General features: G+C 45.1%; 1 protein-coding gene across 1 annotated transcript in view; it reads right to left on the minus strand.

The window, feature by feature from the left end:
* The window catches only part of unc5da (unc-5 netrin receptor Da), a 213,541-nt gene that overhangs the window by 51,425 nt on the left and 146,609 nt on the right, over positions 1–15,507 (minus strand). The window contains exons 4-5 of the mRNA XM_053853945.1: positions 6,402–6,545; positions 5,761–5,864 (exon numbers count right to left, since the gene is read on the minus strand). Coding sequence (XP_053709920.1) covers positions 5,761–5,864; positions 6,402–6,545 — 248 coding nt within the window. The remainder of the gene's footprint in view (positions 1–5,760; positions 5,865–6,401; positions 6,546–15,507) is intronic.

Here is a 15,507-nt window from a genome sequence, read left to right on the forward strand (position 1 = left end):
TTCTTCAGTGTTCAACTCCGGCAGTAACACCGTCGCACCAGAGAGGTGCCGTTTTCATTTGATGTCGGATCACAGCTGTGTGAGGTTTGTGTTCAGAGGAGGGAGGGGAAGCATGAGTTGTGGCCTCGAGCCATCGCGATGCCAGGCAAGGTTACGAAGTTAAGCGCCGATAGAAAGTCGTATAGAAAAAAAAAGGATAAATTAATACACGTCAGCAAAAAAAAAAAAAATTAAAATAATTCATTCTAACTGATGAAAACAAGTATTTCATTCTGAAAATTAATGTGAAAAGCTAAGAAAAATAGTTCATAAATATGATAAATATTTCAATATATAATTAAGATATTTGTAATAGAGGTAAAAGTGTATTTGAAAAATGAAAAAAAGAAGCATAATTACAAAACATTTAAGGTATGAATTAAGATGAAAATATTACAAAATATATAACAGAGAAAAATCACAAATTGTTCCTCTTCCCTCTGGCAGGAGGCTACGGTCCATCCAGACCAGAACCTCCCGTCACAGGAACAGCTTCTTCCCCTCGGCCCTCAGACTGTTGAATTCCTGATCAGCCTTTGTTGTTTATTTTATTTTACTTTATTTTTTATTTTATTTTATTATTTATTTACTTTTTGACTGCACGTTATTCAAAACACTTTCCTAGTTAGTGGGCTTCCCACTGACCATGGCAATAAATTTGATTCCGATTCTGATTCTGGAACATTTAGAAAAAATATTCATACGAAAATAAGCATAGCATAAGCATGAACAAAAAGTCTTAGGAGAAGAAAAATAAGATGAATCTAAATACATTCACACTTCTCAAGGCAGAGTCGGACAGCTTGGCCCAATGAGGCCCCGGGGCCACACTTTGCCCACCTGCGTCCTGTTCATTGCGAGGAGATTTTCTGACTCACATAAAGCCATTCCTGGAGTCTGTTCCTGTGACTCAATCCAGAATCTGAGCTTCATAAATCACATCACGTGCACAGCAGCGGCGCCTCAGATCCAGCGGAGCGACCGTGACCTGGACTCCTTAAAGCCAGGCCTCTCTGTCAGCTGAGCGAGGTAAAGGGCGCAGCCGAAAGCCAAGCTTGTGTGGCTGTGCAGGCGCTTCTGGAGCTGCTGCATTATTCACTGGACTCTCTCTGTTAGCCAGCGACACATTAATGAATGCATGAGCCTGTTTGATGACCACAATGCATGGGGGACAGTGGAGGAACACCGACGCTCCATTTGTGTTCACTGAATCATTCATCACACAGCAGACACACAAAACACACACCATGTTTGGGACGCTGTCAGGAATTCCTCTGGAGCCGCTTGATGACTTCTTTATGTTTATTTGGGAACGTTCTGATGTCAGCGCAGGGAACACGACACGGGAAAGGAATGTTTTCAGTCATGTTCCAAGCACACACGTCCAATGAGCTGCAGCAAACACAGGCTTGGTTTGTTTCACTCAGCCAGTGTGGGTCACAGACACTTTTCTCTGGGTTGAACGTGACTTTTTTACCGTCATTTACTGAGCTTTGAAATTCGGTCTGAACCTGGGAAATTAAGATGACAATGAGAAGTGGACTGTGCAGCAAATATTAAATTAATATTTACAGGAAAAGAAAGAGGAGAAGAAGAGAAAACCTGAACTCAGATATGAATCAATTCTCAAGGTAAAAAGAGTAGAAAAATATGATCCAAAAAATGAAAAATAAAAGCAAAAAAAGCAGAAGAAAATATGGAAAACAAAAGATCACAATGTGACACGAGTAAAACAAATATTAGTTAAATTACATAACTAGATACTGATGACCAATTGAAACAAAAAAATAAAATATTGGTATTATTGGTAGTATTATTATTATTAAAATATGTATTTTTAAAATGTGCACATAAATGGGGGAAAAGGACAAGACAATGAGCAATAAAATGAAGTTCTATCTAAATTTACATTGAAAATATATTTTACAATTTTAATGTATGCTAAGTGCAGAATGAAGAATGAATACATAGAATTAAAAATATAATAAAAAATTAATTGAAATGGCAACAAAAATGATCTTTTATGAGAAAATTTCAAATTTCAAATTATTTCTGAACAATTCTTATGATTAAAACACACACACATTTTAAAATCAAAAATATAAAATGTTATAAGATTTTAAAGGAAATATATTCACCATAAATGGAATAAAGAAACTTAAAGCAAATATCTATTTCAAGAAAACATCAAATTAGCTCGATAAAAGGGAAAGTCATCCCAAGCGCACAATGAAACAGCAAGAGTGAAGTGCTCACAGTGGAAAAAGCTACGCGATAAAACAGAACAAGCATCAGGTTGAGGATCAAGCGGTGAAGTGTGTTCTCCCTACTTTTGGATCGATACATGAATAATCTCTAATAAATGAGGCAACACACTGTTAATAATCACGGACAGATCTACGGACGGAAACGTGGCGATATGTGAACGACAAAGTTCAGTCACAGAAAGTCGACCGCTCCAACGTCAGCTGTCACAAAGCAATTATCCGGGGAAGTGGGAGAGACCCGGAGCCTTACCCCAAAAACTCTCATGCATTTGGCGCCTTGCTTGAGGTCACAGTGCCTGCAAGGTGAAATTGCTTCTCCTGAGCCACTCCGGCCCTTTCTGGACTCCGACCATTGACCTCCAGCGCTGGCGGACGTCACGCCGCCACGGAACCCAGTCGTGTCACGCAGCGACAGAGCACCGTTCTTTCCAAGTCATGATTGAGGTGAAGGAAAAAAAATGAATTTTGGTATTGGTTCATCTGAACCTCCCACATGAGAGCAGTCGTCTGGGACCGTGGATGACTTTGGTCTAAGCTATGAACACAACGCTCTGGACGGTGCTTGAGTTGCCGATTCATGCATCTGTTTAGACCTGTTCAAAGTTAATAAACAGCAGTGAAGTGAGAAAAGGTTCGTACAGTTGCGTTTCAAGCTATTGGATCTGCAAAAGCTCAGACTGAAGGATGGAAAAAGTATCCCAGACGCGCACAACACCAGCGAGTGGACACAGGATTCCGGAAAGTGTCCAAATGTACAGAACAGATTTGTTGTTCCCAAGACAGGTCTGACTTTTTCATGGTCAGTCTGTTCCATCATGGTTTCAAAGCCATGCAACGGCAAGCAATATTGCATCTTGTCTTGCAAAAAGCTTATTTGCCCAACATCCGCTAAATGCTAGCAACATGAGCTTGACTCAAACCACAGGGTTACGTGAACGTTCAAAAGACACAGCTCAGAGTTGGCTTTTGAACTCAGGGGTTGACGGTTCGATACCCACACAGACCCTAAAAGTTTATTGTAATTCTGTTCACCCACCATTTGGCTATAAATAGACAGCATCATGGACGAGAAAAGTCCAACCAAGTGTTAAAGCCAAAGCAGAATGATACAAATTCTTTCAAACTCATCCAAGTTATGGTGTTTTTTTTAGTATTTCTTTTTAGATGAGATTTTCCGACAAAGCATGCGGCCGGCGGACGTTTGTGAAGCGGCAGCTCCCGCCCTGACAAAATGGCTAACAGCGCTAACACGCGTCCCAGTATTCATTACTCGGCACGCTCATGCAATCATAATAAGACGGCGTAACATTACTCATGTGACAACGCAGAGAAGAGCGAAGGTGGCCTCGCCACCGAGCCCAGATGGAACTCTGGGAAACCCATAATACCTGCAGTCATGCGGCATAATGGTCTTATTATTTTAGTGATTTATGCTGAATGACTGCGCCGGGGTTCCATCCATTTGCCTCCTCTAATGCGATTCAATAGCCGGCCGAGCTAATCCCACTGTAGCAGCTTTCACCGGTCCTTTCCCACTGCAACGGGCATGGATTTGAATAATGTTGCACTTTGCCGTTTTGTTCCATCAGAGGATATGTGCAGCTTTTTCGGGAATAAATCTCCTGTTCCTGCCGCCCTCACGTGCTCCCGAACAGAGTTCGACCTCAAAGGTGGTGAGCAGGATTTACACCGAGTGTAATTACAGTGTTACGTAGAAGACTGCCACAGGAGGGACGGAGACACCAGAGGGGCAGGTGGAGAAGCTTGGAGGCAAAGGTCGGGAGGAGAGATGCTCGGTGGACACCAAGAGAGCGGGAGATGAAGGACGACATGAAAATTGGAGGAGGATGACGAGAACAAACCGGAGGATGAATTCTGATCAACTGCAACCTGCAACTGTGAACGGAAGATGAAATACTTGGCCTCCATTGGTTTAAATGTGTACGGATAAATCAGCCCCTGATCGTTTCGGTGCCGCGGCTTCCTGCTCAGCGGCGACGACAGGAAACAAAACAAAAGAAGCAGAAACGTGTGCGGTCAGTCAACACACATTTAAAAGAACAACGGCACCAAAATAACGCTTTCAATTTCGCACAAACAAAATCATTACAATAAATACGTTTCTGTTGACAACGGTATTCGACTGAATGCTCTCATTTCTTCTCTGGAGAGACATCACCGGGAAAGCAGTGTCGAATTTGTAAGTGTTTCATTTGTATTGTCTTCATATGTAAACCACGCTCCAGACACTAGAAACCACGAAGCTAAAAATACGTGTTGACAACCTCAGTTGTCACAGCTGAACTGCGTGGTTCACAAGAAAATTCAAATTTCTCAATTTAAAAAAACTAAAAATGTCCTGAATGACTGCTTTGAATGTATCAAGCATGTCCTAACCATTCGAGGAAGGTTTGAGGCAGCAAATCCTTCTTTTAAATCACATTCAGCAAAGTAACTGAGGAAAAATGGGGCATCCTCAAGGTGTTACATATGCATATTATTATTAATGCATTGAAAAAAATGGCAATTCAAAATAACAATGTGATGAAACTACTACTACCACTGCTAATAATAATGATAATAGGGTTAGAAAAGTCCACTTCTGGTGTGCTCAAAGATGCCAGATGTGGACTTATTGGTCACAGATTATTTCCTGGGTCCGTCAAGCCAAAAGATAGAAGTAAAATAGTCTTTAATTAAACTTGACTCACTTATTATAAAATTGGGAAAAGTATGCCATCACATTATTAGCGTAAAAATACATGATCTCATTATGTATTATTTCATTTTATTGAAAGATATAAATCACACAATAGTGATAATAATAATGGTAGATCTGAGCCTGATAAAAAGGGGAACTTTTTTACTTTACTGTTACTTATTTTGCTCAATATCTTTATTGCGGGATAAAGAAGTTACTCATGAAAAGAATGTAGTTCAATTGAAAAGACAGGGAGAAATATAACATATCTACAAATTCAAATCGGAATTGTGCTTTTGCTTGGACCTTCTGAGAGGACATCTGGACATCTCGACCTAGTGATGTCTACAACATCTAGACATACGCATACTTATTGTGAGAAACAATGTACTTAATTTGTCGATGTTTAACAGGAAGAAAAAAAGGATTTAATGGAGGAATGGCCATGCAGCGACTTGCGCGACATTCCTCCTTTCGGTCAGCAGGAGCCCTTTTTCAGCTTCTGCGTGGAGATTGAAGCGACAGAGAGACAAACAGACGGAGGGTGGTGGTGGGGGAGGAGGAGGGGTGCGAGGCGAACCACTACACTGTGATGGACACACACTCCAACAGATAATCCGAGGCCCAGGTCGACCCGCTCCACTGACGAGATGCGCTCGGACACGTCAGTTGAGCGGCAACATATTGCATCATTGCAACTGCCGGCTGAGCGTCTTGGGGCAGCGCCGGAGAAAATACTTGAAGTGGACTCACCTCGGCCACGGGGACGCCCTCCGGAGGACGACAGTGCAGCACGATCATGCCGTTCAGAGGGACCTCGGCACCCTGGGGGTCCTGCTCGAAGTTCTTCCTCAGGTCTGTGGAGGAGCGGAGGGTCAACGTTACACACCAGAGGGCAGCAACCATCACACAACATTTTAAAGCAAAGCTGTATCTGGGCTTTTCCATAATAATGACCTAAAAGTATCTAAAGATTACATGAAAATGGAAATTATTGAAAGAACCATGATGTTTGCTGATGATATAGTGATTTGCAGATTGAGTGAGGAGGTGGAGTTTGAGCAGGAGAGAAGAGGAAAGGAAAACAGGTGGATGGAGGAGAAGGAAAAGCAGACAAATGTTTCAAAATGTAAAGAAAACTTTGTTCTTCAAAGTTCCACAGCTAGATGCTGATAGCCATCGCATTTCTGTCCTGGCACCAGAACACTGAGAGTGTTGATCAGAAGTTAACTGCCAGGAAGAACAAGCTTATGAAGCAATCACACAACCATGAAGCTGGGACTAAATTGGAGGGTGTAAATCAGCGGTTAGCCCCAATAAAAACTTTCAAATCCAGCATGTCAACATCAGAACAGTCGTAACAAGCGTGAAGTTGACTTTCCCATATTGCTTACAGGCGATCCGCACAGACGCCTTGCGGCTCTTGGAGGTCCCCAGATGGCTCCAGGCGACGCACAGACACCAGTAGTCCTCCGGACCGTGAAAGTCCTCCACCTGCTGCCGCGACACGTTGATCATCACCTCCCGTATCTTCAACCCTGCGCACAAGATAAGTCCTTCAGATAAACCTTCATCACATCACCAATTAACAACGGGGAGGGGGGTCGCCGCAACGCTACGTGCTGATAAGGTTATCAGCTGTAAACAGATTTAAATTGAAGCCCGGAGCAGATCAAAAAGTCCGGGGAGGGAAGTTCGGTGCACGGTGTAGCTGACTGCGGCAGATCTCTGTGATGCTCTTTGAAAAGAATTTAGACTTTTAGTTGTGCCGGTGGATGAGAAGGAAGCGTGATGAAAGATCAGGAAGAGAGAGAAAAGCTCAATCTGGCAGGAACAGATGATATTTTCTTCATCATGATCAGGTTACTGTAGAATCCGAATTTTTCACGTTAACCCAGAAACAATTCAGCCAAACCGTCAACAGATATGTGGCATGAATTTCAAACCAGTCGTGGCAGGTTTTTGGACTTCACAATGTTTACATATGACTTGGCTGACAAGAAATACCACACAAGCAGCGAATTGTTAAGATCTTCAAGCCCTTTTTTGGGATCATCGGTATAGATGCAGAAGTTCACCGGTCGATGGTTGGGAGGCCAAGCTTAGAAGGGACCGGACTAAGTCACCACTATCGGAACTGCTGCTACAGAAAGTGCCGCCCTTAAAGGGTCACCAACATCAACCTATCCATAATGACAAAGAAGAAGAACCAGGTTTTTTTTTTTTTATTAGAATTTTAATTAGAATTTGGTTTCCATATAGGACCATAAAATACAATGAGATTCTGTAAATAGTTCTCATAAGTGGGTCAAACGCGGCTGCCATCTTGTGGCATCACTGGAGGTACCAAACACTGGTGCGTTGTGCACTGACGCAATAGAAGCAGTGGCAATATCAGCCAATAATGTTGGACTTGTCAACGGTTTTTGAGGACCAAGTGCAGCTTCATTTGAACCAAGGACTTGTTTTGATTCCAACGACTCAAACTACTGCGAGAGGATGAAGTGTCTGAACGGATCTGAGATGGACGGCAACACTGAACGCTAATGTAAATGGAATATAAAACTCGCTTCTGACGGGTCAGCAGTACAAACGTGATGGTTTTGGGTCAAATTTCATGGACCATGTTCTAGGTCTGGCTTGTGGTCTCCGACTAGTTGCATGGGAAACAGACCATAAGATGTCTGACTAGCTTCTTTCAATGTGAGGCACAATGACATGATGAGTGCAAGCTCCACTTGAAGAAGATGATGTACTGTAAACGTAGAGATGCCTATATTGGATTATGATTTTTTCAAGTATATCGACGCTACATTGTTCGTGGCGACTCGAGGGAAATGCTAAAAATGTCTGTGAAACTCAGTGTTTCTCAGCACAGCAGAAAATCCTCAGAATTAAGCACCCGAGTTCCACACCAACATATTTTTAACTTCTTATCAAAGGGCTCTTTCTCATTACGGCACTTTGACTCTGTGTCCTGCAGATTGTTCTTTAATATCCGTCTTTGCTTGCAGTTGGTTAATGAGCCGGGCGTGACACGAGCGCACGACGAGACAAGGGATGGAAATTTAAAAGGCTGGAATTTCAATAACGCAGAGAGAGAGATGGCGGACGCTGACGGTGGACGTTTAATTGGTCGGGTACCTTGAAGATTGTGGCTCTTCAAGGAGAAGCCGGTGATGCGCGCGGCGCCTGCGGAGAGCGGGTTCATTAACAGATGAATGGCGAGTCATGAGCAGCTAATGTTTACAGGCTCTGCTCCGGCCTCCTCACTTCAGGCAGTGTATAATTCCGCCCGTACATCAGCGAGGAACACACACCCGCCGACTTTAAGGAGAAGCAGCCGATGGGTAGATCTTGATGATGACTCGATGCTGGCGCTGATTAAATGCCAGAGATACGCAGCGGTGATTTGCATAATTTAAATTGCCTACCTATCGACTGCAGTTCACTGGGTTTGCAGTGAGACGCAGGAGGAGATGAGCAGAACAAAAGAGCGCAGCGAGGTGAACTGCGTTGGGCGGCGAGCAGAGAAGTTCTGGATCGACGTGGGAGTTTAAGTTCTCAACTTCCTTCCTGTCAGCAGCTGCAGTCGCTGTTGTTTGCAGGCACCTTGCTTGTCTGTTTTCAAGCATGAATTAGTGAGGTATTCAAATAAGGGAGGGTCACAGGCAGCTGAGATGAAGAGGCACGGACTTCCCTCTCTACAGAATCCTTCCTCAGCTTCCAACAACTGCCAAGTCAACGGAGAGAAAATCACTCTGGAATGTGCTGATTCTTCCCAAGGCTCTCCACCCCGCCACGTCAACTGTCCTGTATGGCAGAGATTCTCCTCTGAGTCCCTCGTGGATGACTGAGCTTCTCTCTTGAGGAGAAACCTGTGTTCTTTAGGTCACAACTAAGCTGGTGGGGAGAGGAAGCCCCGCCCAGAGTGCTTTGTCTTCTGGCTCAGCTCTTTCGTCAGTCCTCACAACTAAAGACACCACACTGAACTCCCGATTGAATAAGCCCCATCTTTCCGTCAGTCACAAGTCAGTCGCAAGACTCCCGCCTTTAGAAGGTTGCTATACCAAGAGAAAAAGGTTAAGAAATATCCTGACAAACAACAGTGTTTCCTGCTGTCCATACGTCGAACTGACAGGCCAAATTAGAGGCCAACAACCTCATGCGACAACGCTCAGCACCACTGCCTTTACGCCCTGCTTTCAGGTGTATACACAAGAACGAGCATCAAGTGGGAGTTCAGTGGTTGAAGAAGACGGAACACTTCAGATCAAAAGTCCTTCCATGGTCACAACAAAACCCCTTAGGTTTGGAGACATTTTAGAGGGACAAACAAACCAACATTTGCAGGGTAAAACCCCAAGACGGGAAGCTTGACAAGCATCATTGCTAAGATGCATGTCAGAGTCCCAAATCCACATTCTTGACCACATAGTGGACAAAGCCATGGGAGGACCAAGACCATTAGAGTCCTTAGCAACTATCTGACTGTTGCCACATTCCGATCTTGAAGGAACTTTACATTTTATGGGGCGATGGAGCCTTCTCAACAAGTGAAGTGTAAGAACCAGGATCAACACCACTGAGTCAGGAGTAAATAGTGCTCTGAACACTTCTCCCAACAGGATGTTCACACCGTCAAGAAGACCGAAGATGGACGAATTTCCCCAAACTAAACCCCTGGGTCTAGACTACCACAAAGGGGAAAGACATGAAGGGGTTGCGATCAAGTTAATTCCCCACCCCTTTTTGATCGGGACTTTGAGACGCCGAGACCACCAGGAGCAGTCACGATATTTTATGGACAAGACTTCTACATGCTGTGACTACTAACTGCCTCACAGTTTTTTCACATGGATAGACTGTTCGTCGTGTAGACCGGCACAAGAACAAATAAAGACCCAGACCTTGACCAAGGGTCGGGTCAAAATTCTTTATCCTTCGTCCCAACCCTCACCTACGGTCATGAGATTTGGGTCATGACTGAGAGAGCAAGGTCCCGGATACAAGCGGCTGAAATGGGTTTTCTCCGAAGGGTGGCGGGGGTCTCCCTTAGAGAGAGGGTGAGAAGTTCTGTCTCCTGGGAGAGGCTCGGAGTAGAGCCGCTGCTTCTCCACATTAAGAGGAGTCAGCTGAGGTGGTTTGGGCATCTCATCTGGATGCCCTCTGGACGCCTCCTTTTGGGAGGAGACCGAGGGGACCAGGTGGGGAGATTATATCTCTACACTGGCCAGGAAGCGTATCAGGATCCCCCAGTCAGAGCTGGTCTATGTCGCTCGGGAGAAGGACGTTTGGCGTGACCTCCTGAAGCTGCTGCCCCCGCGACCTGGCAACGGATAAGCGGGCGACGATGGATGGATGGATGGACCTTGACGGAGAATTATAGCAGCTGACACCCAGGTTTATAATTCTGAAGTCTTGAAGCTGACCATTTCCAACATGACACTCCTGAAGTCCGTCCTTATTTTTATCCAAATGATTTTTGTCTGATCACATTTGAAGTTCAACAAGTGCTTAAAGAAGTGAGCCACTTGACTAACATCAATCTGGAGATTCTCTTGAAAAAGCTGCTCCACTTTTTAATTAGTGCGTTGATTACGTCTGTAATTTCGTGGATGGGGGGGGTAGGTGAAGTCTGGATATCACTGGCCGCCGAGGATTACACAGTCTGTGGAGAACATTTCTGTTCGACATCACTTCATTAGGCTCCCTCTGATAACCTTTCATTTCACATTATTAGTTTCCATTTAATCCCGGCTCCCATTCGGCGCCGCTGTCGGCGGCACTGACTCGCCGACGGCAGCAGCCGGCGGAGCCATGGCGGCGCCACAACAAAAGTACGGCAAAGTAATTAAGCAATAAGTCACGAGAGGCTGAGGTTTAGGGTTCAGCTGCACAGCAGCTGGGAGCTTGTTGTCAGAAATCTGTGTTAGAGCCGGTGATAATGATGTGACGGGTGAAAGTGGCTGGAAATAAAAACCTCAACTGAACACATTTAACTATCAGAAATAATCCCCTTGAGACGGAGCAGCATGTCTTCCAGGGTCCTCACACAAAGTCGGACACGGAGCCAAACACGAGGAAGGAAAAGATGGGATTTGCTTGCGCCAATGCTTTTTGAAACCTCAGTTAATAGACATGCTGCGAATCTGAAACCAACACTTGCATCCATTCCGGCTGTTGGTATTGAGATGCGCCTGCAGGCCTGTGAGACCCAACCGCCAGCTCTTCACAGGACTATGTCTTTTTCAGTTAATCCTGCCGGGCTTTCTGGGAGGCCACTACCCATTCAGCTTTCCAACCCAGGGTCTGTGAAGTGGAGACGTCAAACTGTGTGTCACATCCAGCCAATAGTGCTGTCGGAAATGTGACGTGAAGCAGAGCAGCATTAGTCCCATCACGCTCAATAATAAACTCAGTTATGGTGATGCTTTGCAGTCCAGTCGACCAACACATTATCACCTCCGTTCTTGGAACTTTGATGTGAATGACGGTTAATTCAACAAACAAAAGATTCATTGCCACATAAATACACAAACAAGTTCTGAAACTGTGTACTGCTGTGAGAGTACTGATACAGATCACTAGCTACTGTTTTGGTCAAACTTGAACGGTACCCTTCCCGACTCACAAGTGTCTTGCCACTCCACATTCCCGTCAGAGACTGTCCTCAATAAGTCAGTCCTCCCCAACTTCAACGAGGAGTCCCAGTTAGGGTACTGGGACTCTATCCTCAACTCTTTGATCACGAGCATCGGTCAAATAAGGTGAGAAAAGTGACGGTGCCAAAGAAGAAGGAGAAAACATCGCTGAATGCTGACAGCTTGAAAACTAAAATTCTGCTTGCCACCATGAAATAATGTAACCCCACATCTCCTTTAATTAAAACCTGCACAAACTTCATCACTCCTGACATGGTTTTTGTTGTCGTGTTTTCCACCACAATAGCCCGGAGCAGGCGGCGGCAGAGTTCGGGCGCGTGGCCTTTTAATTCTCGGAGAAAACTCCTTCATCTTTATTAAACTGCAGGAAAACATGCTGCCAACAAATAAACCCGTGATGCAACGTTTCCTGCTGAAAGCGGAGTAACTGAGTCACCGAGGGGTGACTCGGCCAGCGCTCGGCTTCCTCTCTCTCGCTGGCACGCCGTCGGACTGTTTTCGCATCAAACGCGCGGCAAACGTGGAGTGATGCCTCCGACTCATACTGTGATCCAACAGGAAAAATTTTAGCGCCGTCTTCACAGGCGCTGTGTTTAAGCACAAATAGATCGCCCACATGAAATGCTGGCGCCTGTTTTGTGTGATGGAGAGCCATCACACTTCCGCTGCAGGCGCCATCGACAAAGGAGGAAAACCACACAGCTGAGTTTAGGGAGATCAAAGAGTGCCTTTCCTTTTTCCCAGAATTATGCAGTTGGAAGTGAATCGGTAAGCAGACAGGCAGATGCTGTGCGTACTTCTCTGTGGCCTTCAGGACAACACCATGGCTATGAAGATCCAAGACCGCCAGTACAACATAAACTCAAGACCAGAAGAAGACCAGGCTTTCAAAGAGACTTTTAGCCTGGCCTGAAAATACACTGGGCCTCAAAGTTTAAGCACCTGGACTCTCTACAAACTCTGTAGAATTCAAGACAAGGTCCAGGAACAAACAAACTCAAGATGTTTCGGCCCTTTAGGCGCCAACCTTAAAACCTCAACCACCTTTAGGGGGGACAGGATTTCAACTTCCAAGGGGTCAGATCTAGATGGGTCATGACTAAGACCTTCAGGTTAGGAAGATGAGACCATTATGTTTCAGATCCAAGACCGACAGTAACACTGACACCAGGAGAACCAAATCGTTCAGTGGTTCATCAGAAGAAACCAAGACAGAATCAAGCCTTTTAGTCTATTTGTTGTGAATTACTAAACCTAAGTAGAAAGATGTTCCTGAGCTTTCAGGACCAAGACTAAGACTCGACTGCAAAGACCTAGTTCAAGATCTTTATGGGGCTAAGATCGCTTTCAAGAACTGAGTCAGGGTCAGGTTACTCCTTTGTGATGGTACTGACTAAACTGACTAAAACACACTTTAAATAACAGCACATTATTAATTGTTGAATGAGTGGAGCGACATTCCATGGCTAACCACAACCTCTGTCTTTTTTCACGTCACACTGTCAATGCGTCAACATGCAACGCTAAAGGCTTTTTCCTTAGAATAGGACGCAAAAGGCGACTTTCCCAATGCATGACACCATGGGAGTAAGGATGGGTTGGTTCTGTAAGACAAGTATTTCCAAGGTCAAACAACTCTTTAAAGAAGAGACCAAGACAAGATGGAGGGACTCCAAGACTGGACGATCAGACAAGTCTAGCACATAACAATACGTTTTTAAAAGGCCATAGAAAGAGGAATTAAAGTACAGGTTCTCGACCACAATCCGTTCCAGACGGCCGTTGGAGAAGTGAATTGTTCGAAATCTGAATGGATTTTTCCCATTACAGTTAATGGAAAAAGAACTAATGCGTTCCGAGCCTTAAAATAGTCTTTTGTAGGAGTGAATGTCGAGTGTCTGCTGCAGGTGGCTGTTCCTCTATGTGTGTGGCCGCTGCATGTGGGAGGGGTTGCCGAGTGAGTGACGTCTCTCCAGAAGTGAAGAGGTGCCCGGTGCGTGTCCAGCTCTGAATGTGCGCTTCTGTGCAGTTTGGCTGTGACAAAGTCATAAACCAAGTCAGGCTCTGTCCCAGACTGGCCTCATCCCTGTCCCAGCTCCAGCCCACAACAGGACATCAAACCCTGGAGTGAGCGCTCCAGCACCTCCCCTGTGACACTCTACCACGGTCCAGTGTGGAGACAGGAAAGGTTTCACACCTCAGTATGAAGAAGAAACAGTCAGTAAATGGAGCTAACGGGACACGTCTGCATACAGAGGCTGCGTTATACACAATAACAAAGCGTCAGGTGGGTCAGCTGGACGGGCCGCACACGTTATGGTTTTTATGCCTATTTTCGGAGGCGTTCGAGTTCTGGATTTTCATGCGAAATCCAAAGCAAAAAAATCTGGAGATTTTTGTTTGAACTCCGATTTGTTCGAACTCTGGGACGTTCAAAAACCAAGGTACCACTGTATATGAGCAGTAAATATTTTTACGGGACAGATTTTACTGATTTACTTTAATTTTAAAGCAAGTCAAGATCTGTGGCGAGGACAGGTTAGCGCTCAGCACAGTGGCAATGATAATGGAGCAGAGTTGTGAGTCTAAATCCCAGAGAGGGAGCAGGCCCTAAAAGCTTTTGCAATAATAAATGTCACGAAACATAACTGGAAAAGACAACACTTTCAACGTGGAGTCTGAAACCAGGTCAACATGTTCAGCAGTCAAAACTGTCTGGCAAAGCCTGGGAAGAGACCAAGACCCTGACTTCAGTGTTGGAATCCTGGGGAGGCTTGAACGCAAATCAAAATCCGGGCATGGCTGACAGTTCAGTTACCAGCCAGTAGTGGCTTCAAACGCCAAACTAGACTGTTGAAGATTCACTGAAAGTATTGAACCACTAACTTCACCCAGTAAGCTAAAATATCTGTGACCTCACATAGCTCTGGAGGTAACAGCTACTGAGCATCCGAGAAGGAACAACCCTGAGGAATTCCCGTCTCGGAGATGCAGACGGCAGCTGATCCAAGTTGACTGAACTCTTCCAGGTCCAAGATGGCAGCAGCAGCAGCGGTGGCGAAATTATTGCTCACACTTCCGCAGCTGTGCACCCTGGTGTGTGTGTGTGTGTGTGTGTGTGTGTGTGTGTGCTGCCAGCTGAAGGTGGACGGCTCCCAGCCCGGGTGTGTGATGTGGACCCAGCTCTGGGCTAAATGTTTGTGTGATGTGACATCGTGGCACGCGGCTGCGAGTGTGGGGGCCGCCAGGCTTGGCTGAGGGCCCGACGCAGACAAACGCTTCTAGACAAGCAGAACACGCTCACAGCAACATCTTCGGTCTGGTGCCAGCTGTGTGTGTGTCACACTTAATCCCTGGTCCGAACGGGACACCGTGCATGAAAAAATCATGCTAATTCAGCCATTAAAATGCTGCGAGCTTTCGTTCGTGTTGTTCCCTCGGTTGCCTGGTTTGTTTATTAAAAAAAAGTGCCTAATAGGCTTCGATGCATACACAAGTAGTTTCACTCTGCGGGCCACTTCATTCTCATCCCTCCTCACAACTGAGACTGAGAGCTTTTTTTTTGGACTCCAACAGATGTACACAGGTTTCACCCAGGTTTCCATGGTAACTGCAACACAGCGGGAGCTTCGTAAAATCCTTTCAGTACATGTATACTTTTTTATTCACTGTTTTTTCAAGTTTAAAATATTGAATGGAATTTTAAGTCTTTCATGACAATAAAATAAAATATTTGAATGGGTCCTTTCCTCCGACTCTGGCTCCACGTCTGGCCGCTAAAGCTCACCACGGACTTACATTTGGATCCTGCGTTGGCAGAGGGGCAAACAATACA

This window comes from Synchiropus splendidus, chromosome 1, assembly GCF_027744825.2.
Source record: "Synchiropus splendidus isolate RoL2022-P1 chromosome 1, RoL_Sspl_1.0, whole genome shotgun sequence".
NCBI lineage: Eukaryota > Metazoa > Chordata > Actinopteri > Syngnathiformes > Callionymidae > Synchiropus > Synchiropus splendidus.